Source organism: Diabrotica virgifera, chromosome 4 (genome assembly GCF_917563875.1).
Source record: "Diabrotica virgifera virgifera chromosome 4, PGI_DIABVI_V3a".
NCBI classification, from domain to species: domain Eukaryota; kingdom Metazoa; phylum Arthropoda; class Insecta; order Coleoptera; family Chrysomelidae; genus Diabrotica; species Diabrotica virgifera.
In genome coordinates this window covers 243,263,352-243,291,235 of record NC_065446.1, presented here as the reverse complement: position 1 = coordinate 243,291,235, position 27,884 = coordinate 243,263,352, and the positions used below count along the sequence as shown (strand labels likewise).

General features: G+C 30.4%; 1 protein-coding gene across 1 annotated transcript; it reads right to left on the bottom strand.

Moving 5' to 3' along the window:
• Window positions 1-150: 150 nt before the first annotated feature.
• LOC114347351 (hsp70-binding protein 1) lies at window positions 151-27,820 on the bottom strand. The gene is made up of 6 exons (XM_028298069.2): window positions 27,450-27,820; window positions 24,153-24,333; window positions 20,528-20,749; window positions 9,728-9,883; window positions 6,958-7,166; window positions 151-304 (listed from the first exon to the last, which is right to left on the bottom strand). The coding sequence occupies exons 1-6, from the start codon at window positions 27,627-27,629 to the stop codon at window positions 257-259; spliced, it is 996 nt and encodes a 331-aa protein (XP_028153870.1). The 5' UTR covers window positions 27,630-27,820; the 3' UTR covers window positions 151-256.
• Window positions 27,821-27,884: the final 64 nt, after the last annotated feature.

Genomic DNA, 27,884 nt, shown 5'->3' with positions numbered 1-27,884 from the left:
TTAACTTTTGTCTATTTAAATAATTTACACAGGCGCAAAAACTTACTTTGATATCAGTATCCAATATAATTAAGGGGGACATTACCTAAGATTTGTTATTATTAATTGGAATAATTTTAGGTCAGATTAGGTTAAGTAATAACTATCATATTGTAGAAAAAAAAACAAATTTATTTCAAATAAATATATACAAAAATTTGAACAGTATGTAAAAATAAAAAAGTTTCACAGCTGGTTGAGTGCTTGCAGTTTTGATCTAGGATTGTAATATATGGAGAAGTCTCTTACAGTATGTCTCTTCTTCCTAAAAAAGTAAAACCAATAGAGTAAATAAACAAGCGGAAAATTTAAGGCAGCACTAAATAAAGAACCCTATAGTTGAATTAACATTACTTTTCCTTTATGTTATTAGTCTAAGATACAATATAAGGTCGATTTGCACCAATCTGTTTAATGGATAAAAATGATTGGATATGTAATTTAGCATGTTAACAATTACAAAAAACAAGGGCGCTGCCCGATCTTATCTTGTTCTAACTATAATTAATTAATAATTAAAAAATGACATTTTTTTATAAATAAAAAAAATTCGACCCGGGCAGATATTATTTCAGATTTTTTATGTCATTCTAAACAAAAAAGGTCTTTTGTAATTGTTCTCTAAAGTTGATCGTTTTCTAGTTATAAACAATTTAAAACTGAAAAAAGAACAAAAGATGACAATTTTCAAGGCTCAAAAACATAAGTATAAAATATCATTTTTTAAATTACGAAGTACCTAAATTCAAGTGCAAACCTCATTCTATCAGTGCTTGATAAGTCTTTTGGACTTATTTCATTTTGAAACATTGTTTTTTAGTTGTTAATCCCATCTCCCCATAAGAAACCTTCCTCATTAACAATTAAAAAATATGTTTTAGAATAAAACATGGCTGAAATTCTTATCGAGACCTGATAGAAAATGGTTTGAACTTGAATTTATGTACTTGATGATTACAAAAATGATATTTTTGAAGTTATACTTCTTTAGGCGCGATTTTATAAGGGTGAAATTTTAGTAATCTGCGCGCATGCGCACACCGACAGTATGGTATTAGTAGTTATACGGGCTCGGATTGGGTGTTGAAATGATCTGTCAATAATTGTTCAATATGGAGGTTATCGGTAAACAAAAATATTGTATATATTAGTTTTTATTGTTGTGAGGACAGAAATAAAATCAAATTTATAATTATAGTGACTTTTTAAATAGTTTTGAAAAGCCGCAGGTACGTAATTCTAAATGTTTCAGTTGTATTCCAATAAAAAATTATCTTCACTCCTATCTATTTGGAAAATAATGTAGTTACCTATTAGTAGGCAATGCTTTAATTTACATAATCTGATTACGAACAAACCTTCTACAAATATTCATCTAATATATCGTTTTCTTACTCTATATTTTGTTGTATTTTAATTCGACAAAAATCAAACTAATAATTTGATTAAAAATTCATATTATAAATAAACAAAATGTCAAAAAGTTTATGGTGTAAACGTTTAGTTTGTGTATATTCCCACATGACGTATACGCGAAAATGGTGCAGTTGGAAATCGCATCGACATTCGTACGGCGCGATAGACGTGAAGTGGGTTCAAGTCCCAAGCAAGTTGCTATTTTTTTATTTTTTTTTTATAGATTTTATGATTGTAAGTCAGAAAATACGTATTTAATTAAAATTTTTGGCAACAATTATTGTTCAGAAATTATTTGTGGCATTTTTCAATGTGTTTGTGTGCGTTTTATTCTATTTTTTTAATTTTTGGTATTGTTTTAATAAAAATTTTTGGAAAGTTGTAGAGAAACTGTTTAAAGTATATTGATTTCGTTGAAATCATATAATAGAAGTATAACTTCTTACTTGCGTACAAAGTACACACATTCTTTTATTTACTTATGTTTTTGAGCCTTGAAAATTGTCATCTTTCGTTCTTTTTTCAATTTTAAATTGTTTAGAACTCAAAAACGATCAACTTTAGAGAAAAAATACAACAAACTTTTTTGTTTAGAATGATCCAAAGAATCTGAAATAATATCTCTCCGGGTCGAAAATTTTATTTTAAAATTCATAAAAAAAGTCATTTTTTAATTATTAACTAATTATAGTTAGATCAAGATATTAAATCGGGCAACCCTTGTTTTTTGTAATTGTTAACATGCTAAATTACATATCCAATAATTTTTATCCATTAAACAGATCGGTGCAAATTGATCTTTATATCGGATCCTCTACTATATTAAGAGCACTCAATTATTTAAAATTATAGGCGGTTCGGGAATCCGTTAGAAAATTTAAACCGAATATAACAAAACATTTGGCAACATTGAGTGAATACCAAATCCTCTGGTATCAAGAAAACCGTAATTTAGTCCAGATAAATTAATATAATTTTTACCAACAAAAATGAGATATTTTAAACAAATAGCGTTTCAAAAATGATGTGCAGAATAAATCTGAATTCGGTTCCACTACTTTTTGTCCTTAAAACTAGAAAAAAAGTTAAATTTCCCTTGCTTAATATTTTATCGTCTAATAATTTTAACTGATTAACTAATCAACTAAATGATTAATCTTCTTTCTTCTTGTATTGCCTATCAATTTCGGATGTTAGCGACCATCATGGCAATCTGTACTTTGCACACTGCTGCTCTAAAGATTTGTAGTCGTTGTATTGAACCACATACCTAGATTTTTCAACCAAGAAATCCTTATGATTAATGGGATGTTAAAATATCGGCAAGCTCTTATCTTCAAAGCGGCGTCTCGAATGTCTTAAATATGTATACCAAACATTGATACTGCCACTCTTTTGCGCATTCTGACAAAGTTCCGCTTCTGCTATACCAAAGAAATGGTTGGCCAGTAGCAATCCCGATTGATTTAAGATATATTGGTCGATTATTCCATTATGGTACAGAATATCCAAAAAAAATTGTAGACAATGATATTCTCCAGGCTTGGATAATATGCCGAATTCTACAGGGTGATTAATTACTGCGTGTTAAAGCAAACATACACTTTTTTAAATAAAACACCCTGTATATTTTTTCATATTTAGATTCTTCTCATAATCCTTATTCTTAGAATATGGGGTTTGACAATACTATAGAGGGTATTTAACGAATTATGGCCATTTTTAGTTCACTATCGCTATGAAATAACCACACAGGAATTTAATATTCATCATTGGTGCGCATATGGGTAATAATATTATGACCCTTAGGTGTACCAATGTTGAACATAAAATTCTTATGTGTGTCAAAAAATGCACAATTACTACCTCTTACAACCCATCAAATATAATTTTCATATTATCCCAACCGGTTTTAGAGCAATAAATATATCGTCAGTTTGTAAGAAAAAATTCAACATTCCGTATCTCGGAAACGAAGCATTTGCGGACATACGTTTATAAAGCAAACTGTCATTATTTTTCATACAGAATTACCCCTTAAAATTTGCCATACTTATTTACTATTAATTGATGAAAAACAAAGCTAGTTGTTAAAATATATAACTTTTTTATTATCCAACATAATCGAATGAATAAAAAAATGAATGAATGTTAAGAAAACGTGAGGCTATAGTTGGGTTTTAATTTCAGTATTATATAAATACTAGAATATTGCACAGGTTCACGAGAACTTTGAGAAAAAATCACAGTTTGATTCGTACACCCGGTATACAATGACAATTTACCTGTCTGACAACAATATTATTACAACGATATTGTTAAAGAATAATTCTATAACATGTTAAAAAAATCACTTAAATCGGACAAGTTTAGGAAATTCGTGACATTAAAAATGACCAGTTATTAAGGTTCGCAAGGAAGAAATTCCTGTAGTTGGCTGTATACCATTAATTACAAGTAAAATTTAATAAAAAATTTTTTGGCTTGGTAAAAGGTATATTAGTTTAAAAAGCCCCTATAGGGCTACAAACATAGAAACAAAACGTTTTCGCTCTGTAACAAGAGCATCATCAGTGTTACAAGAACATGGTGAGCCAACCAAAAAATACAAAGGTCAAAGCCTTTCAAAAACAGACTAAAAGTCTTATATATATGCCAACATGGCAAAATCCAAAGGATGGATAAAATTCCTATGGCTACGGCCCTAGGGCAACATATGACTCCCACACGTGGTAAGTAGGTCAATAGGTAACAATAGGGAACTTGCATAAAATTTAAAATTGGAAAAAAATGTTATAAATCACAACAGAACATAATTTAAAACATGTATCAATGATAAAAAAGTTTTGTTTGTCTTTCGTTTTTCCCCTAAAGACGATTAAAAATTCAAATTATTCCAGCCAGCAAAAAACGCGTCGTGACGTCATATGGTTTTGCATTTACATTTTACACCAAAAAGTAAACAAAATTAATTAGACATTATAAACGTCAGTAAAAAATACAGTTATGTGACGTTAAAAGTGTTTTTGTTCGTTTGAACTATTCATAGAAAATGTTTACTTTTACAAAATGGTTTTATTTTCAATAGTAAACCTTCTTTTCTTTCCTTCAAAAACTTTATCAAACTCCAATCTCAACAAACTGGTATATATTATTACAACGACATACGATAAATGTCATTAGAATAAATATTTTTGCTTTATTACCCTACGACGAGCTGGCCAAATACCCAAGTAGGTGGAGGCCAATAAACTAAAGAAGGAAAAGAAGAATATACCTAAATATAACGCTGTGTCTAGGTACACGCTAACGTGTACGCAAATAAAAAAGTTAGTGTCAGAGTGTTGGAATTTGTTTAATTGCGTTGTGTTTATACTTTAATTTAAATATTGATTAGTAAAGAGATTTCTTATTTTTTATTTGTTTAGTGTTTGTTTTTAAATTAACTATGCAGTGTGGACAATTATTTAGTTGTTTTAATGAGTTTAACAACATTTTAAAACGGTATGAAAAAGTTAAGAGACTATAAATTAATATATATTTTTTTAGTTATAACAGTATTTAGTATTACAATATAGTACAATATGTTACAATTTAGTATATACAATATTTAGTATTACCGTCCAAAATTAAAATAAAAGGAAGACCTAAAGCTTTCACAATAATAATTAACTTGTTATGAAGCTATTTCCTTGTGGCATTTTTGTAATCAACTATTCTAAATGGGAACTAAGCCACAATTTAACTAAAAAAATGATGTTATTAACGTTTCAACGTCTAAATCGGACGTCGTTGTCAAAATACAAAATATTATTAAATTAAACAAAAATGTTCTTGCCTAGTAAAATTTTTTTTTTAATAATTTATTTAATCTGACTAATTTTTGTATTTTGACAATGACATCCGATTTGGACGTCGAAACGTTAATAAAATCTTTTTTTAGTTAAATTGTGGCTCATTTCCCATTTAGAATAGTTGATTATAATAATTAACTTACGTATAAAAATTATTTTATTAAAGCAATATTTTGTACGTGTCATGTCAACTAAATACATATATTTATTTTGCTAACCTAAATATATACTTTTATTATATATATTGTTTTATTACAATTAAGTTTGAAACATCTGAATAGTTCTGCTTCCCTTCCCTTAACAAATATGTTTCTATCAAACAAACACTAAACATATCAAAATAGCATGTATTTACCAAAATATACAGTCACTGCGTAAGTTAAATAATGACGTCACTGGCTTGATGAAGTTTAATTCACGTGTATGTACCTAACTTTTTTATTTGCGTACACGTTAGCGTTTACCTACACACAGCGAAATATAACCATAATAATAACTAATGTAAAACTAGGTGACGTCACGGGCCGTTCGAACTACTTTAAAATACCGAAGACTTTAAATTTGTACTTCTAAGTTATTATGAGGTTTTGAAGCGTGAAATTTTGGAAATCTCATTTTTATACAAAACTGAACATTATTATGGAATAAAAAAAAATGTGCAAGTTCCCTACTAGGTCATTATGTTACAAGAGGTGACAGGCAACTCAGTTGGATCAATCCATCCTTTGGATTTTGCCATGTTGGCATCTATATAAGACTTTTAGTCTGTTTTTGAAAGGCTTTGACCTTTGTATTTTTTGGTTGGCTCACCATGTTCTTGTAACACTGATGATGCTCTTGTTACAGAGCTAAAACGTTTTGTTTCTATGTTTGTAGCCCTATAGGGGCTTTTTAAACTAATATACAGTCGGAAAAATGAAAGAATACCCATGAACGATCACATCAATCACTTATTTTGTATTTGCTATCTTTTTCAACAAAATGCTATCTTATAACAAACGCTTGTTATTTATAGAAAAAGACAGCAAATATAAAACAAGTGATTGATGTGATTGTTCATGTTTATTCTTTCATTTTTCCGACTGTACCTTTTACCAAGCCAAAAAATTTTTATTAAATTTTACTAGTTATTAAGGTGCTGCGTTAATTTCTAGGAGAAGTATATTTAAAAGATAGAAATATTTTAGTTTTTTCATTTATTCAAATCGTTATTATATTGTCCTTTTCATGAGCATTTTTCAGTGCGTAACAAATGATAGGAAAAAGGGTAAGTCCCGTGATAATACACATTTATGACATTTATTCTAACATGACATTTTAGTTAAATCTGACAGTTGTCACATTTTATTTTCAATTTGGAATAAAAACAAATCAAATGTGTTTCTTGCATTTATAAAATGGTATTTTCTTTCATTTGTATAGTCTTATAAATTATACAGATTATATTTGTAATATTATTATCTAATTAAAAAAAATATTTTTTTTATTATGGCGCCATCTATCGACAACTAGAATAACTAGAATAAATGTTGTAAATGTCTGTAATCAGTGACGTGCCTTTTTTCTGTCACATACAATTTAATGTGTTAGAAAGAAATCGAAAAACTGTGACGCACTGAAAGATGATCATGAGAAAAAGAATACTTACCAAACATTCTTCTCGATTATTCACACCAGACAAATATCTCTGCAACGAATCTCTCATGTCTGGTGAATGGTTCTTAAATTGATCTACAGCAACTGGATTATCTTCGAGTACAGAGACCAGCAAAGACATTACATGTTCGTGGCAAGCGGATCTTTCAGTTAAAAATAATGAAATGAGTTGTGGAACACATCCTAGTGATGTAAGTTTTTCTAAAATGTAAGTGGTTGCTTTTAATATACAGGGTGGAAATCACATATACACTTCTCTAAGAAATTAACGCACCACCTTAAAAATGAGCTATTTTTTATGTCTCAAATTTCTTAAACCTATTGTCCCATTTAAGTGATTTTTTAATATGTTATAGCCTTATTCTTCAACAATATCGTTGTAATAATATTGCTAGATAGGTAAATTGTCATTGTATACCGGGTGTACCAGTCAAACTGTGTTTTTTTCTCAAAGTTCACCACACCCTGTGGAATATTCTAGCATTTATAAAATACTGAAATTAAAACCCCACTGTAGCCACATGCTTTTTTAACATTGTTTTTTGTTTCATTCGCTTATGTTCGGTAATAAAAAAAGTTAGATAATTTAACAACTAGCCATGTTTTTCATCAATACAGGGTGTGCGAGAAACTTTAAGGGGTAATTCTACATGAAAAAGAAATCACAGTTTGCTTTATAAACGTATGTCTGCAAATGCTTTGTTTCCGATAAACGGGGTGTTGAAATTTTTCTTACAAAATTTGGTGGGTTTTAAGAGGTATTTATTGCGCATTTTTGACATACAATTAATGATTTTATATTCACCATTGGCGTAAATACGGGTTGTAGTATAGTTGGGACAATCTATATAAAATATGATTAATTATTTATATGGGAAATAAGCCACAATTAAAATGAAAAAAATAATTTTATTAACGTTTCGACGCCCAAATCGGGTGCCGTTGTCAAAATACAAAATATTACTGTAATAATAAATATTAGTAATATTTTGTATTTTGACAACGGCACCCGATTTGGGCGTCGAAACGTTAATAAAATTATTTTTTTCATTTTAATTGTGGCTTATTCCCCATATAAATAATTAATCATAAAAAATGCCACAAGGAAATAGCTTCAGAACTATATAAAATATGTTTTAAGTTTTAAATATCTTTATCAAAATATAATATTCGCGGTGTGCAAGTACTTGGAAGGGATACGCGAAACGATTGTGCGCGAATAGCGGAGAAAAATTGCAACTTTCTTAAATAATTCATATTGTCAATTGAAATTGTCAAATTGACGTACATTTCATACCTATTGTCATTTAAGAAGAAAAATTATATATTGCTCCACAATATTGATATGATATGCAATTATTATATAAAGGTAAATTTAATTAATTGTATTTTGCTTGCAGTACTGCATTTTAATAACTAATTTTATTTACTACATACAATTATTTACGTTTTAATAACATAACCTTAATCTAATTTTTTCTTCTTATTTTTTTTGGACTATGGCCTTGACAATTATCCAGTAACCAGGACCATATGATTGGTCAATAAAATTAAAAATGCGAATAAAAGTGCAGAGCGTAGAAACCAGGTGTCGCTTTTCCGAACTTGCTGCATAAAAATGCAGCGTAGGTGAATTTATGAGGAGAGTTATTATTAAACGCCGTCCACACTCTCGCCGAAGTCGATCGAGGTTCAACAAGTACGAGAGTGTAGACGGCCACCTTGTGTAACTTTGCCTAACTTCGTTCTACTTCCGAAATCTGTCCGTCTGGCGCGTCCGAGTCAAAGGGATCTTTGTCGGTATCGCAACCGCTCTTTGTCGGTATCGCACTTCCTCGCGAAGTAGAACGAGTGTGAAGAGAGGCACTTCGGACTTCGGTCAACTTTGGCGAAGTAACTTCGCCGAGAGTGTGGAGCCCGTATTAGATATTTGAGATGTACAAATGTAGTGGTATAGGTAATGTGTTGTTGGTTAAATCACCGCTTGTTCGATGTAAATATAATAATAGCTGAACAACAGAGTTTTAATTAATTTGGACCTAAAAACATTATACACACATATTTATGACAAGGTAATATGACCCGTATGCACTCCAATGGAGAATATACAATTCTTAATTATATGTCAAAAAATGCGCAATACCTACTCTTAAAACCTACCAAAATAAATCATCATTTTGTAATAAAAATGTCAACATCCCGTTTCTCGAAGCATTTGCGGACATATGTTTATAAGCAAACTGTCATTATTTTTTCATGCAGAATTACTCCTTAAAGTTTGTGGCACTTATTTAGAAACACCCTGTAATGATGAAGAACATGGCTAGTTGTTAAAGTTCTTAACTTTTTTATTATTCAACATAAGCGAATGAATCAAAAACAGAATGTTAAGAAAACCTGAGGCTATAGTTGGGTTTTAATTTCAATATTTTATAAATGGTAGAATATTCCACAGGGTGTGGTGAACTTTGAGAAAAAAACACAGTTTGATTGGTACACCCGGTATACAATGACAATTTACCTCTCTAGCAACAATATTATTACAGCGATATTGTTAAAGAATAAGGCTATAACATATTAAAAAAAATCACTTAAATCGGACAACAGGTTAGGATATTCGAGACATCCAAAATGATCCATTTTTAAAGTGGTGCGTTAATTTCTTGGAGTAGTGTATTTCTGTCCTTGTTTTAAAAATTATAAAAAATGTTGAAACATCAACACTAGCTGTTTAATCATAGTTTAATATCATTACTCATTACCTTTCAAATTTGGTGTTGCTCTGCATAAGGTACCAAGAAGAAATGCTGATTTGATAATAACATTCTCATGATTACTTTTCAGGCAGTTCAGTAACATTGTGAGTCCATTATAATGGATTAACTGTGTCAGACCTTCAGGATTGTCTCTTACGATACCTAAAAAATAAATAATTTAAATAAAAATAAATAGAAGAATGGAATAAAAGTTAACAAATGTGTACCTGCAGTAGTTAAAAATCTCTATAACTGTTAAATACAATAGTTTTCTTTTATAAATTGTGGTATATTGTAACTACCAATATCACAGCATAGAAAAACAGCAGTGACACACTATAAGGCGGGAAAAGTTCGCGCACTATTACTGCGCAAATCGTCGGCCATTTTTCGCGTAGTACCAGATAGTGTAGAAAATCGACAGTGTTGCCGATTTGTACATAATTATCAGATTTACTTAACTTTTATGATATTCTGATAATAACTATTTTTTAACATAATTTTATACGTATGCCTGTGGGAATTATGTCAATAATTGGGACATAATACAAAATGTTGACGATGAATGGCGATTGTATTGTTAATCGTTTGCAGAAATTCCAGAAAATCTTCAAAAAGAATCTCTTACGGGTAATAAAGTTAGTGCAATAACTGATACTGCAGCAATGCAGAAATAAAAAAAATCAAGTTTTCTTAGATATCGTTGTCTGTCGACGTTTAAATGCCATCTGTGAGCAAACATTAAATTATTGTTAGCAAAAGTGAAGGAGTAAAAGAATGTTATTCCTTTCAAACAGACAAAAAATGTTAATTATTTTAATTACATAAAGTCTTCATTTTCACAAGATGAGGATATTTTATTTGAAAGCGTTCCAGATGTAGTTTTATTATAGTATAATATATGATATTACATATATAATTTTGTTACAAGTATTTTTGAATTAACAAGTTAAGTTAAATAAAATAACTTTTTTCTAAATGTATTTTTATTACCCTTAGAAACTACCAAGATCAAAAATTTGAACATAATTTTTGGCAAAATCTGATCATTTTAGCAGTGGCTTAATATAATTTCATATAATGACATCGGCAACACTGATGAACGAACACATCACATCACCACCGAGATGTACTACTCGATCAATGTCGGCTCCGTACTTTTTAACTACAAAGGCGGCATCGTAGTGTGTCCTTGCTGGTTTCGTTTATTATGCTGTGCCAATATCATATGCAAGTAAAGTCAAATATAACATGACTGTCAATAATTGGTAAAATAATCGCCAAAGGGTACCTACTGTATGTTACATTACGTTTTTTATGTGTTAAAAAAAACAAGATACAGCTCAATTTTAACCCACCACCCCCTCCCCCAAAAACGTCATTTTTGGTATTTATTATTATTATCTTTGGTGTTGCAATGAATGTAAACATTTCAAAAAATTCACATGCATAGTTGAAATGTACAGCCGGTTCCTAAAAAAACTGATACGACTCTTAGTAAGATTTGATCATGTTGAGCAGTGTATTTGATTACTCTGACATTATATTTATTATGACAGACAAATAATAAAATAAACAAACAACAAACAACTGATTACATATTATGTTAATTCATAAATTGTACTAATTATTAAGGTCTAAATGTTTATATTATTTTGAATTCCTGTATTTTATAAAGAGTATATAAATGATATTTTTTACATCAAATAGATCACATAATTATTGTAAACGTGAATTATACAACAAAACAAATTAATATTCAATATAAATAAATGAAAACTTAAGAAATAGAGAACACGTATTAAGTTATAATCTTTTAAGATTTTTAGTGCAAGCGTTTTTGCACTGCATTGTTAATAATTATTAAAAAACGGCTCCGAACTCTTGGGAGAAGCCGATAGGTTTCTTTGTATATTTGCATATTTTTTACGAGAGTACTGTCATTTGAATCGTAATATGATTTTTTTCGAATCATGAGAGAACTAATAAGTATTTTAGAAACATTTAAACGCAGAATGAAAGATTACATTATTACCGAGGGCGGAAAGCCCCTTAGAATAAACAAGCAGTTTCTATTGAATGAAATATTTGAAATTAAATATCACGCTTTTTTTATTTTCAGCCCTGTAACTTATTAAAATAAATATAGAAGTTTTCAGGGACTTTCAGCCCTCGGTAATAATGTAGTTTTTCATTCTGAGTTTAAATTTTTCAAAAATATTTATTAGTTTTCTCAGGATTCGAAAAAAATGAATACAATTAAAATACATTGAGAATTTTGACATGCGTCACAATTTTGCAATATCTCAATGTAAAATTCTAAACTGTTAAATTCCAGCTTCCCTAATTATTGAACATCAAAGGACATTAGAAACTATTTGTAGAGGATTGAAATCTGTATTGAAAACAACTGTTAAAATTGGTCTACGTAATTAAACATATTCCAAAATTTTGTAAAAATATATAAAACACATTTCAGTTTTCAGCCCAAACTTAGGCCACACACAATGCAATAATGTTCACATTTTTGAACTGTCGATATTTTTATTTTATCATCTATTGTTTAAAAACAATACAGTTGATAAAGTACCCTCAGTTGCGGAGAAAGTAGTAATAATAAAGATTAATAATAAAGTCTAATAACCGTGGAACAGAATAAGCTATCTGACAAATTTTAGGATTTGGCAGTGACATTGACAGTATGTAAATATTAAGTATTTATCCTTCAAAATACACTGCTCAATTTTCTACAAACTACGCTTCAAGAGTCATATCAGTTTTTTTTTGGAACCAGGTGTACATGCACTTTTACAAAAAAAATTGGAAAAAATCCTTTTTAAAAGTACCTAAACAGTAGCGATCAACAGGTAGCAACAAAATATAACTTCGGAATATAGTATCATAAACTTTGGCAACAGTGGTAATCTTTGACATTATCTAAAATTAATATTTTGACAATATCATAGTCGCGCTAAATGGAAGTATGTAATAGAAAACGATTTTATTATTAATAAATAGATATTTATAAAAATAAACCAAAACGGGTGAAAATTTTATGTTAAGATAGGTATTTAGAAAGGTATTTGCATGAAATATCTAATAATAAAACAATAATAAATAATCATTTTTTGATTTTTTGTTGTGAAGCGAAACAAATTTCGATTTTCGCATAATTTTGGCACGGTTTTTAATGGACTTTTTCTTGGAAGGTTTCACTTTATTTTTCGTTTGATTTACTTTTTCCATTTTGTTAAACTATTGATAATATTTTTAGAATAAAAAATCCTCCTAAAACTTTATATAATCGCATTAGAATTCGAAATATTTTTACGTAAAATATACTTACATACCTACATATGTATAACTAAAACTCACAATTAACAACAATCTATTCCTTCAAAGAGGCCAACAACTTATACAACAACAAATATATAATAAATTAACTATCAACAAACCCTACTTTCCTATGAAACAACAATAACGAATTCTTAAATTAACACACTACTGCACTGAACAGATATCGATAAAGATGACAGAACAGATTAGAGAAAATCTGACGCAGGTTTGTCAAAATAATAGTGATAATTTTTCTATGTTGCCTAATTGGTTATTTAGTTATAATATGTTCGATTTCTTGTTAGAAATAAAAAATTTTAGTAGTTCCAAGATTACACAAAATCTAGGCTTGTCATAAAAAAGTTTATTTGAAGAAAGTTTATTTTTTTTTTCTTCTTAATGGCGGTACAGGCTCCTTTTTTCAATATTTTATTTAGTTATAGAGTAATTTCCACGTACTAACATATTTCTGAAATTGGGCTCTGTACCGCCATTCTTTATTATATTACGAATATGTGTGCCAAATATCTCGACAAAGTATTCAAAATTAGAGCCGCAATCTTGGAACGCGTTTGTTGCTACCTGTTGATCGCTACTGTATCCTCTTAAAAGGTATAAAAATTTTATTAAAATCCCTTTAAGGGCTACATCACAACAAAACCTTTTCCATTTTATAAAAAAAATCATCATCAGTGTTAGACAGATTGAATGCTAGCTGAGCCACCAAAGAAATATTCGGGTAAAACCCCTTTAAATATACTATGGATGCATTAAAGGTGCATACTTAAATAAAATGCCTTAGGATGGATACATGGCAACAACGATAATGCCCTTAGGTAAGGTATTGAATTTCCCAACACGTGGGATGCAAATTAAGTTGTTTACATGCCAATGACTTAATGGCAACTGTCATTGGTATTTAAACAACTCAGTTTGCACCCGACGTGTTGGGAAATTCAATACCTTACCTAATAGACCCGGATCCCGCGTAAGAAAAAAAAGTTGATTAATAGCAAGCTGAAAATTTGTTAATAGCTTAACGGTGTCTAGTCGGACAAACATTGATGCACGGGAACACTGGAACAGGGGAAGTTTTAACGGTGGAACATGATAAACGTGTCGTCCTGACAAGTTTATGATGGTGAAAAATAGCAAGTTGTTTTTAAGTTTATTCAATAGCCAACGTTATATAATATATGAAAAAATGTTTGTCCGACAAAAAGGTTGGGCATTTTAACGAGTCCGACACGTAGAACATGTCACATCACAGGAACTATGTTAGTGATGAATAGCAGTCTGATTTTTGCATGAGAGTTTAATGAAAGGTTAAAAAAGCAATTGGAAGTTCTGTCGGACAAAATTAATGGGAAATTTTCCTAGTCGGACATTCTAAACATGTAAGATATAGACAAAAATGTTGGTGATAAATAGCAAGCTAATTTTGATTTGTTTATGTACAAATTATATTTTGTAACGCAAAAAGTTATATGTCAGACAAAAAGTTTGGGCAAATCGAAGGAAATAAATAAAAAACATTTTTTCAGAATGACTTAGTCACATATTGATAAAGCTATTTTAGTTGTATATTATTACAGTATTTCTCATGATCATTTTTCAGTGCGTAACAAATGATAGGAAAAAGGGTAAGTCCGTGATAATACACATTTATGACATTTATTCTAACATGACATTTTAGTTAAATCTGACAGCTGTCACATTTTATTTTCAATTTGGAATAAAAACAAATCAAAAGTGTTTCTTGCATTTATAAAATGGTATTTTCTTTGATTTGTATAGTCTTATAAATTATACATATTATATTTGTAATATTATTATCTAATTAAAAAAAAATATTTTTTTATTATGGCGCCATCTATCGACAACTAGAATAACTAGAATAAATGTTATAAAAATGTCACCGACGAAATGTAATCACCGACGTGCCTTTTTTTCTGTCACATACAATTTAATGCGTTAGAAAGAAATCGAAAAACTGTGACGCACTGAAAGATGATCATGAGAAATACTGTATTTATATTCACATTTTTGCATGTGCATATATATACATGCACACTCCAAAAACAGTGAGGTAAGTATCAATGCATGTATATATTGCAAAACAATTATTTTTTGGGTGGAGTTTGTTATAGATATTCTCAAAATGACAATAAAAAATGTCAAAGAACATGTGAAAGCAATCTCTTAGGGTTTTCTAATTAGGCGCATCAGAAAGTACGGAAAATTTCCTACAAAAAACGTTGTATACATTTTTTTCCATACTCAAATCTTAACACTGTAAACGACATTGAAAAATGTGAAGAGTCTAAAACTTTGGTGCTTATAAGAATAGACGTAAATATGACACATTATGCTTAGAAGTATGTATTAGAAGGCTGCATTTGTCAGTGTGACACTTTGTGCTATACAAAGTACAGTATTTCTCATGATCATCTTTCAGTGCGTCACAGTTTTTCGATTTCTTTCTAACGCATTAAATTGTATGAGACAGAAAAAAAGGCACGTCGGTGATTACATTTCGTCGGTGACATTTTTATAACATTTATTCTAGTTATTCTAGTTGTCGATAGATGGCGCCATAATAAAAAAATAATTTTTTTTAATTAGATAATAATATTACAAATATAATCTGTATAATTTATAAGACTATACAAATCAAAGAAAATACCATTTTATAAATGCAAAAAACACATTTGATTTGTTTTTATTCCAAATTAAAAATAAAATGTGACAACTGTCAGATTTAACTAAAATGTCATGTTAGAATAAATGTCATAAATGTGTATTATCACGGACTTACCCTTTTTCCTATCATTTTTTACGCACTGAAAAATGATCATGAAAAGGACAATAGTATTTGAAAGTACATGGTCTCTGAGTTTCTGTTTGCCACGTGTGTTGGAAATTAAATTTTATATTAACTATGGAGTGTTTTTGTATCTATTTTTGAGTGTCAACAGTTTAAATTTTAAGTCGCCAAATCAAAAGTGAAACCATTCAACGGAACATTTTTGAGTAATTTTCGAACATTTTACAAAGTTAGTAAAATACTTGGTTATCAATTCAATGATATTCAGTTGCCAGATAATTGTGAAAATTCTATTGAATATCATTCTTCGTGCTATAATGCTTTGCTTGATTGAAAAAGGGTACCTAAATAAATTATTACTAAAATTGTATAACATAATTTTTCTCAACTTTCTACAAATGAAATAATAATGTAATTAATATGTCACATGGCTAGAAATAATTTGCTGCCAAAATAAATCGATTAGTTTAAATTTGAAGTTACGATTGCAATTTATTATGAATTATTGTCAAAAGTGACAGTTTTTCTTAAATGGAAATGTATTCATAGACATAAGGTCATAGACATAATGTATTCATAGACAAGGAATACAGTGCAAAAAGTCGATAGGTGGTCTATCTATCTCTTTAACCAAGCGATCCCGCGCATGTGGCAGACAAAGATAGCTAGACCACTCAATCCATAATATAATTTGCCTGATCTACTATAAATGTATTACAGTGAGGTATCTAAATGATGTTGAGATAAATCGAAAGATATCGATTGTAATTGATTGCAGGTACTTTTGACATAGAATAATCACCCCTTATTGAAATTTTAAAAATTATTTTTTTAAATTGTCCGACTACAAAATTTATTTATTTTGTAATTATTTATTTTTTTCCCCTTATTTTTTTCCGACAACAGTCATTCTTGGTAAGGAATAATTTACTTAATTAAATTTCGTCTTTGTCGGAAAGCTATTTATCACCAGCATTTTTGTCTATATCTTACCTGTTTAGAATGTCCGACTACGAAAACTTCCCATTAATTTTGTCGGACAGAACTTCCAATTGCTTTTTTAACCTTTCATTAAACTCTCATGCAAAAATCAGACTGCTATTCATCACCAACATAATAGGGAACTTGCACATTTTTTTTTGTTACATAATAATGTTCAGTTTTGTTTAAAAATGAGATTTCCAAAATTTCACGCTTCAAAAACTCGTAATAACTTAGAAATACATATTTAAAGTCTTCTGCGGTATAAAATAGTTCATACGACCCGTGACGTCACATAGTTTTACATTAGTTATTATTATGGTTATATTTCGCTGTGTCTAGGTACACTCTAACGTGTACGCAAATAAAAAAAGTTAGGTACACGCGAATTAAACTTGATCAAGCCAGTGACTTCATTATTTAACGTGCGCAGTGACTGTATATTTTGGTACATGCTATTTGGATATGTTTAGTGTTTGTTTGATAGAAAAATACTTGTTAAGGGAAGGGAAGCAGAACTATTTAGATGTTTCAAACTTAATTGTAATAAATCAATGTATATATAAAAGTATATATTTAGGTTAGCAAAATAAATATATGTATTTAGTTGATATGACACGTACAAAATATTGCTAAAATAATTTTTATACGTAAGTTAATTATTATAATCAACTATTCTAAATGGGAAATAAGCCACAATTTAAATAAAAAAATGATTTTTTAACGTTTCGACGTCCAAATCGGATGTCATTGTCAAAATACAAAAATTAGTCAGATTAAATAAATTATTAGAAAAATTTTTTACTAAGCAACACCATTTTTGTTTAATTTAATAATATTTTGTATTTTGACAACGACGTCCGATTTAGACGTCGAAACGTTAATAAAATCATTTTTTGGTTAAATTGTGGCTTAGTTCCCATTTAGAATAGTTGATTACAAAAATGCCACGAGGATAATAGCTTCAGAAAAAGTTAATTATTATTGTGAAAGCTTTAGGTCTTCTTTTTATTTTAATCTTTTACGGTAATACATACTATTTCATTTATAACTAAAAAATATATATATTAATTTATAGTCTTATCTTTTTCGTACTGTTTTAAAATGTTCTTAAACTCATTAAAAGAACTAAATAATTGTCCACACTCCGTAGTTAATTTAAAAACAAACACTAAACAAATAAAAAATTAGTAATCACTGACACTCTAACTTTTTTATTTGCGTACACGGTAACGTATACATAGACACAACCTTATATTTAGGTATATTCTTCTTCTCCTTCTTTAGTTTATTGGCCTCCACCTACTTGGGTATTTGGCAAGCTCATCGTCGTGGAATAAGTCAAAAATATTTATATTCTAATGACATTTATCGTATGTCATTGTAATAATATATACCAGTTTGTTAAAATTGTAGTTTTATACTGTTTTTGAAGGAAAGGAACAAAGGTTTACTATTGAAAATAAAACCATTTTGTAAAAGTACGAATTTTTCTATGAATAGTTCAAATGATCAAAAACACTTGTAACGTCACATAAATGTATTTTCTACTGACGTTTATAACGTCTAATTTAAAATTATGTTTACTTTATTGGAAAAATGTAAATGTAAAACCAAGTGACGTCACGAAGCGTTTTGGACCACCTGTTTTAATTTGAATTTTTAATCGTCTTTAGGGGCCAAACGAAAGACAAACAAAACTTTTTTATCTTTGATACATGTTTTAAATTATGTTGTGTTGTGATTTATAACATTTTTTTCGAATTTAAAAATTTATGCAAGTTCCCTATTCCTGTGATGTGACACGTTCTACGTGTCGGACTCGTTAAAATGCCCAACATTTTTGTCGGACAAACATTTTCTCATATATTACATAACGTTGGCTATCGAATAAACTTAAAAACAACTTGCTATTTTTCACAATCATAAACTTGTCAGGATGACACGTTTATCATGATCCACAGTTAAAACTTCCCCTGTTCCAGTGTTCCCGTGCATCAAAGTTTGTCCGACTAGACACTGTTAAGCTATTAACAAATTTTCAGCTTGCTATTAATCAACTTTTCTTTCTTACGCGGGATCCAGGTCTATAAGGGCATTATCCTTGTTGCCATGTATCCATCCTAAGGCATTTTAGTTAAGTATGCACCTTTAATGCATCCATATTATATTTAAAGGGTTTTTACCCGAATATTTATTTGGTGGCTCAACTAGCATCCAATCTGTCTAACACTGATGATGATTTTTTTTATAAAATCGAAAACGTTTTTTTGTGATGTAGCCCTTAAAGGGATTTTAATAAAAAAATTATACCTTTTACAAAAGATTTTTTCCAATTTTTGTGATTGATGGTATACAGCCAACTACAGGAAAAAAATTTCTTTTCCTTGTGGATTTTGCTTTTACAAATCTTTATATTTTGATAATGCTGTAGTAGGTTGAGTGTACATAATCTAAAAATGTACCTGTTTCTTTTTCGAAAAAAGTGTATAACTTTTTTTTGAGATGGATGCAGCTCTATTTTTTATCTTGTCTATTTTATCAAAAAATATATTTCTGATTTTTCCGGATTTTTCGTAAGGTGCACCATCTTCAAAACATGAAACAATTGGTTTTTAGGTGTTTTTGAGTATTTTCTTCATTTTATAGACTTCAAAATAGATCAATACTTTAAGTTTTTTTGATAAGTTATATATAATTTGAAATAAGTGAGTCCTTTAGGATATTCAAAAATTGAACCCTTATTAAGGATTTTTTTCGGGGTTAATCATGTTTTTTAAGATCCGATACAACCTGAATCAGTGTGTCTCCAAATCATATTCAAAAAATATATGAATAAGAATATTTTCAGGCCTCAAAGAAGCAAATACAATTGTTTTAGGAAAAAATCCATGTTTTCAAGGGTTATTTTGAGGTCTTTACTGGATTTACCCAACTTGTTTAAATTTACTCTTCTACATCATTTAACAGCATGTTTTCAGAAATTTTATAAAATAACATAAGACAATGTATTTCCCATATTAAGAGAAGCTATAGATTTTTCTATAAAAAAAAAAACCTTATTTTCAAGTGTTTTTGGTGATTGTACTGGATTTTTCCATGTTTTATCACCTTCAACCACTATTAAAATTGCGCTTTATCTTATTTTTTAATCACATAGAATGTAAAAAAATTAAAAATTTGCCTCAACAACAAACTAATGGCCATTGGCATGATACAGTTGATTTTACAATCAGATATCTAGTGTAGTATGTAGTGTGCGTGTTGAGTAAATGTCTTGTTACTTTGAAAGGCGACTTCATTATTTTTACAAAGAGACGCTAATTGTATGCCAACATCTGCGGTTCCTCCTGTGCGAACCGATCCCATAAGGGTGTATTTTCATTTATTAGTTTTTAATAAATGAAAAATTCCCTACCCAGCTGAGATTCGAACTCAGGACCCCTGAATCCAAAGGTAGGCTCTCTTACCACTGAGCGACAGAGGTAAAAAAAATTGAAATTTGCGAGTGAGGACATTTTGCCTATCTTAACCATGGATACCCTTTTGTAATAAGTGATTGCAACTACAACTTCCACATCAGCACACAACTGGATTGTTGGTATGTACGGATATTAATAAGAAAATGTACTTAAATTAAAGTTAAACAAAATTCTACTTACCGCCTAAAGCATAAATAGCCTTTGTGACGACTTGTCCATCATTATCATTTTCTATCATATGTAAAAGTTTAGGTATAAATTCATTATCAAGAACTACTGTTTGACAATATGGATTGTTTTGACAAAGAACTGCCAATAGTTCACATCCTGCTGCTCGAATTTTGCTATCTTTGGACTTCATGCAGGGATAAATGGTTGTGAATCCACCAATTTTGTGAAAATCTGGAAATCATCAAAGGTATTGTGAATTATGTATACCGTAACCGCCAGGCTACTAGACACACGGGCACATTGAGCTAATACAGTCCTGGACCCTTCACTTGTTACACTGTTTACTTTTATGCCCAGAAGTAAACAGATTGATCCTACATAGAAAAAGTCCCTTGACGTAAAATAAGAAGTATTAAGTTGAAGAATATTCGAGATGTCATTGAATAACCTAGAAATGTCTAGCTATAACATCAGAAAATGAATAAAAATATAGAGATTTGACAGTTTATAGAACCGGTGTTATATCTGAAGTTTATAGTTGTCATTGTTATTGTTGTCATGCGTTAAAGTTGTAAAAGTTAAAAAATACATGACATACATGCATGACATAATAAAAATAGATTAGGTAAGGTGTGGACCACTCTGTGCATCGAGGTGTAACGCTGACATCAAGGACATCATTGGCAATATTCACTTTGAGTGGTCTAGCCATCTTTGTCTGTCACATGGGATCACTTAATTAAAAGAGGTAGATAGACCACCGATCGACTACCCGCGTGTTACTCTTTTTGCTCAGTATGCCTTAATCCTCAGTATCCTTAATATGTCTATGCATACATGACATGATGGTCACATGACATGAAAGACATGAAAGTCACATGTGAGGACGGGCCAGATTAGCCCATAAACCTAGCAATTACATAGATACCCGTGTGTCTACTAATGTGGCCCTTAATGTATATTTAGAGAAGTCTATGACTTAACAATACAACTGACTGACTAAAACATTGTTTCAGTAAAAATCTAGAAAACCGAAAAAGGCTGTTTTTGGCAATTTTTTTTAGACTTTACGATTTTTTCATGAATTTTTTCTGTTTTTTTAACGTTTTTTTGTACTTTTTTTAATTATCGAAACAAAATTCATTAAAAGACGCCTTTTTTTCACTTGTTAGAAAAAAAAAGCGTTTTTTAATACATTTTGTTTTGATAATTAAAAAAAGTACAAAAAAACGTTAAAAAAACAGAAAAAATTCATGAAAAAATCGTAAATTACGACAAGTATTATAAAAATATAAAACTGCTTACAAAATAATATGAAATCAATTTAAATAAATAAATGAAACCAATATTTATGCTGTTAACCCATTCGCTGCCTACCTAAGAGAATGGAACTCAGCTAGGAGCCATTTTGTTGAACGGCACCTGACTGAAATAACCATATCACGAGCTAGCGTTATCGGCAGAAAATGGGTTCAACCATCAAAAAATAATAATTACAAAAAGGCATAATTTATTTAACTTGTAAAAAGAACACTAATTTCAGATCAAATTAAAAAAAAAAACTTTATTATTTCAATTAATTTTTATAGTGCAATGTTTTTGCATCATAAAATATGTCAAAAGTTTGTGAAGCATTTAATATTTATCATCATCATCATCATTGGCTCGACAGCCCTTTCTGGGTCTTGGCCTGTTCCAGGATTCTTCTCCACTCTGATCTGTTTCATGCTTTTTTTCTCCAGTTTTTTATTTTTAAGGTTTTTATATAATTTTCTATTTGTTCTAAATATCTCAGCTTCGGTCTTCTTCTTGTTCTTTTTCCAACTGGCATCTGTTTGAATATTTTGTTTGGTATTTCGCCTTCTTCCATTCTTCTACATGTCCCATCCAACGCAGCCATCCTATTTTAATGAATGTTATGATATCCGGATCCTGGTATATTTCGTATAGTTCAAAGTTGTACCTTCTTCGCCAAATTCCATTTTCTTTTGTGCCCTTATATATGTGTCGCAAGATTTTTCTTTCAAAGGTGGCTAGCAATGTTTCCTCTCTTTTAGTGAGTGTCCAGGTTTCTGAGCCGCATGTGAGTACCGGTCTTATTAAGGTTTTGTATATTTGGCATTTTGTTTTCCTTGCGACGTTATCTGATGTTAGTTGCCGAATTAAGCCATGGATCCATTAAGCCGAATTAAGCCATGTGACTAGGGATCCCAAGTATGTAAAGTTTTTTACCCCCTCAATGTTGTATTCTCCTATTGTTATATTTTGTGGCTGCCTTATTTCTGTGTTTTTACTTACCTGCATATATTTTGTTTTGTTCTGGTTGATTTTAACGCCACTATTTTGTGCAGCTCGTTCTATTTGATTGAATGCCTCTATCATTTCTCTTCTTGATCTTGCGATTATGTCAACATCATCTGCAAATGCTAGTATTTGCACACTTTTATTAATTATTGTTCCTCGAGTATTGACTGTTGTGTCCCTCATTATTTTCTCGAGTACGATGTTGAACAAGATGCATGATAGAGCATCTCCCTGGCGTAGTCCCTTTTTCACATCTACTGTTTCCGTTAGTTCGTTTTGTATCCGGATTTTACTTTCTACTTTTAGAGATTCTTTTATCAGTTCTATTAGTTGTGTTGGTATATTAAATTCTTTCATTGCTTTTATTAAGAATTCTCGGTTTATATTGTCATATGCGCTTTCGAAGTCTATGAAGAGATGATGTGTGTCGATGTTATGTTCACTTGTTTTTTCGAGGATCTGTCGCAGAGCAAATATTTAATATTTATAATATGTCTAATAATTCTGATATTAAACGCATATTGATACTACTGGCAAGTGGTCACAGACTTTTCTTATACAGTGGTACCTCGATATACGAGCGCCCTAATATACGAGTGTTTTGAGATATGAGCCGCCGAGCGAGCGATGTTTTGCTTTGAGATGAGAGCAAAATTTGAGATACGAGCAACCGCTTTTTATTAAAATTCATGCCTCTTTTTGACTACCTACTTCTAACTTGAAGGAGGTGATAAAGGGTATAATGCCAACTAAGGGCGTTACAATAATTTCCAAGCTCCGGACCTCTCTCCATGAAAAGGTGGAGAAACTAATGATGTTGTGGGTGACAGAGAAGCAGCTTCAAGGAGGCACCTTAACACAAAGCATCATATGTGAAAAGGCACGAGCGATGTATGAAAGGGAGGAAGAAACAAACCTCTTTGGACAGTTTTTTTAAACGAGCTGCAGATGAAAATGAGCAAAGTGTGACAAAAAAAGCGAAGATCACTGACGAAAATTAAGCGCTTCCGTAAGCGCCTCACTTTTTCTTATGTTTTTACATAATAGGTTTGTATTTTTTGATATTTATAAATAAATGTTTCTTCTTGTAAAAACGTTTTTCTTATTTAAAAACACAACAAAAACAACTAAAGTGATTTTTTTGGGACTGGAACGGATTAATGACATTTCAGTTAATTTAAATGGGGAAAATTGCTCTGACATATGAGCAATTTGACGTACGAGCAATGTTATGGAACGAATTACCCTCGTATGTCGAGGTACCACTGTATATATTAATAATATAATTATGTTATCAGTTGTTGGATGTTATCTAATTTATCTAACTTACCATTTGCAATATCAATATTATCAACATATTCCAAAATAGTTTCGATAGCTTCTAAATAATTCGTATTGCATTCTGAAGGATCTACAGATTCAACTCCTTTTAAGAAAGCTATCTGCCTTTGCATGATTTGGACAACATCTACTGACATTGAGTTCAGAGCTTCTTCAAGGAATTTCTTTCTCTAAAATCAAAATTAATTATTATCAACACAAACTGTTATTACTACAGCGACTAGGCTTTCCCAAGTAGAAACATGGACACTATAATACCAACAATGAACTCAAACATATTGGATACATATAGTTGTTCCTAAGGATCTTTACACAAATGTAATGATTAATTTGCAAATAAGTTAAATCAATTAAGTGAAACGTACATTACCATATCGCTCATCCGGAAGAACAGTGTCCCAACTAAAAAAAACACGTTTTTCAGGGGAGACAAAAATATATTTTTTAGATCTTAATTTAACTATAACTTTTAAAAGGTAACTGCTAAAATTTACAAATTAAAAACGAAGAATGTGGATAAGTGAATGTTTCTAATTGTGTAAGAATCAAAACCAAAAAAACTATGATAGGTATCTGATTTAACAAAGAAAAAGATCATAATTTTGAGTTACGTCACTTTTCTTTTAAAATATTGGCCACTTTTTTTTAATTAATGAAAAATACCTTCTTACAATTAAGAATTTAATATTCACCATTAGCGCGCACACATGTAATATGACCGATCATATTACCCATATGTACGCTAATGGTGAATATATAATTCTTAATTTTATGTCAAAAAATCCGCAATAACTATCTCTTCAAACCCACCAAATTTCATTTGCATGTCTCAACTGGTTTTAAAGCAATAAATAAATTGTCAGTTTGTAAGAAAAAATTCAACATCCTGTATCTTGGAAACGAAACATTTGCGGACATACATTTATAAATGCAACTGTCATTATTTTTTCATGCAGAATTGCCCCTTAAAGTTTGTCGCGCTTATTTAGAAACACTGTGTATTGATGAAGAACATCTCTGGTTGTTAAAGTACCTAACTTTTTTATTATCCAACATAAATGAATTAATCAAAAAACAGAATGTTAAGAAAGCCTGAGTCTATAGTTGGGTTTTAATTTCAGTATTTTATAAGTGCTAGAATATTCCACAGGGTGATGCGAACTTTGAGAAAAAAACACAGTTTGATTGGTACACCCAGTATACAATGAAAATTTACCTGTTTAGCAACAATATTATTACAGTGGTATTGTTAAAGAATTAGGCTATAACATGTTCAAAAAATCACTTAAATCGGCAAATAGGTTTAGGAAATATGAGACATCAAATATCACCAAATTTTTAAGTGGGCCGATTTCTATGTACATAAGTTTATTTACAGCCAGATTAACTTGCTAATTTACTCGAAGAGTAAGTATTTTTTGATAAATTCATAAAATAAGTCTTATTTGACGTTAGTAAAATGGAGAAATGTCAGTTTAATGGTCGAATAACTTTAATCATAGAATAAACTACTATTTGCCCATAGGATGTAAAACCAACCCATAGGATGTTAATAAAAATATCCCATAATTGGTTGAAAGACAATATGACCATATTTTAATGATAATATATAACAAATTTGTATAATCCAACTAATAATATAAGTGGATTAAAGAAATTTATTCAAAGCAACACAATGTCAACATAGTGTAGTTTATATCTGAGGTCCAGATTTGTAAACACAGGTCATGTGATAATGTCATTGACATTTTTCTGTGAGTAAAAAGAGACCTAGTATAAAAAGTAATTTGTGAATAATTCCATGCATGCAAAGATCCAGCGGAAAAACTGTATAAGTCTGTTAAATATTTCTTAGATGGCTCATAAGTAACAATGAAGTATTGAGAAGAGTCAAAGAAAATAGAGAAAAATAGAATCTTATTTGTACTATATGTTGTGACAACATAGATATAGAATACTGCAGCTGATTCTTAAGAAAAAACAGGTTGAAAAGTGTAGGAAGAAGGTACATATTTGGGGGGTAGAGTGCTTTAAATGTAGCTGACGTTCGGCTGTTGTAATTCTTCCTTTGATATTTCTAGGCACACCCTTTCCCCATCGGGGCAGACGAAGTTTGGTAATACATACAGAGAGGACAACCACACTTCTACTATAATTAAAAACACTGGTTTTGGTACTAGGGTGAACTTTATTATTATAAACTACACAAAAATAATTAATACACTAAATATAGCACTACATAAACTAACTAACTTTACAGTTACAGCGGAGTGACAGAATTGGCGTTGTCGGTGTGAGTGTTGTGAGTTGAATGTGCGTACTTTTCTTATTGTGCGTGATGCGTGATTGAATCTCTCGCTTGCTAGCGGCTATAAAAATTGACCTATTTTTTAAGTACAGTGGAACCCCGATAAGTCGGCCCCCGATAACCCGGAAGTCCGGCTAACCCGGACCGATTTTCATCAGACAAACATTTCAACAATAAAAATGTATGTATTATGTTAAAACATTTTATGTGTAGCCGCTTCTGGAATGTCTTAAAAATATCGAATTTCATTGATAAAATATTCCACCGATCTTCGCTTCGACCATAATATAATATTTGAGAGATTCACACGACTGAAATGGGTATTTGTGTAATTTGAACTGTTCGATAGTAAAAATGACTCATGGCAAGCGGCGGCAGAGCGACGTGTATATTATCTCAGGCTATCAAAAACAACAGTCACCTGTTATTCCTTTATTTATTTCCAACTGTCTTAGCATTGTTTAAAGACTATTTAAAAAATTCTTTTTCAAACAATGGTCTTTTAAACAATGAAAGAGCCACTGTTCTTAAATAACATAACATCGTTCCGATGGCAGACGAAATTGATACAACCGAAACTGACTGAGTTTTTTTACCTAGAAATGAACAATACTCTATACTGTCTATCTATACTACACTCTATATAACTATAGGTAAGTTAGATGTGTACTGTGCATATATATTTCATGTTATTTCAATTATAACGGACTTTATCTATAAGTATACCGTATTTTATTAATTTTTACCATACTCTCCGGCTAACCCGGATTTTCGGTAACCCGGATCGGCCGCGGTCCCGATTAATCCGAGTTATCGAGGTTCCACTGTACTACATCTGGAATTCTTAACAAATTTGTATTAAAACTACAGCGGAATTATAGCCGCGGAAATAAAACAAAAATCTTATTACTAATTACAACAATATTTACTTCTTCAATTCTTACTTTTATACATTCTTGTAAAAAAACAATGACTTACCTCTTCGTCCATAGGCGCGAATTCACTATTAGAAGGCGCATCTTCTGCCCTTGTAGCTTCCATAGAAAATCTAAGTAATCCTTGTAAACTCATGGGTTGTCTTGGTTGATTTTCTGTAGGTTCTGCATTTGAAGCTTCAGCTACTGGTAATAAAGCCATACTGGTATTAACAACTGGCATCTTCTACTTTAAATTTAGCTTTGATGTAACACTAGGATGTGGAACAAACTTGGGAAATAGTTTTTGAAATTGATATAAAAGGTGGAAATGTGGAAACATCCAGATTTTTTCAGCTTTTCGAGGTTAGAGATAGTTAGAGCAAAACAAAACTTCTTCTTTTTCTTTAATTTGGGTCTTTATGGCCCTCCACCCACTTGGGTATTTAGCTACCTGATCGTCCTGTGATCATGGATCGTGCTGTGCTGTGATTGGTAG

Excerpts from the sequence above, each read along its gene's own strand:
- LOC114347351 (XM_028298069.2), bottom strand. The coding sequence starts at position 27,629 with ATGCCAGTTGTTAATACCAGTATGGCTTTATTACCAGTAGCTGAAGCT. Across the intron at positions 9,884-20,527 it reads GGCTATTTATGCTTTAGGCG|GTATCGTAAGAGACAATCCT; the intron begins GTAAGTAGAATT and ends TTTATTTTTTAG. Across the intron at positions 305-6,957 it reads ATAATCGAGAAGAATGTTTG|GAAGAAGAGACATACTGTAA; the intron begins GTAAGTATTCTT and ends TTACTTTTTTAG.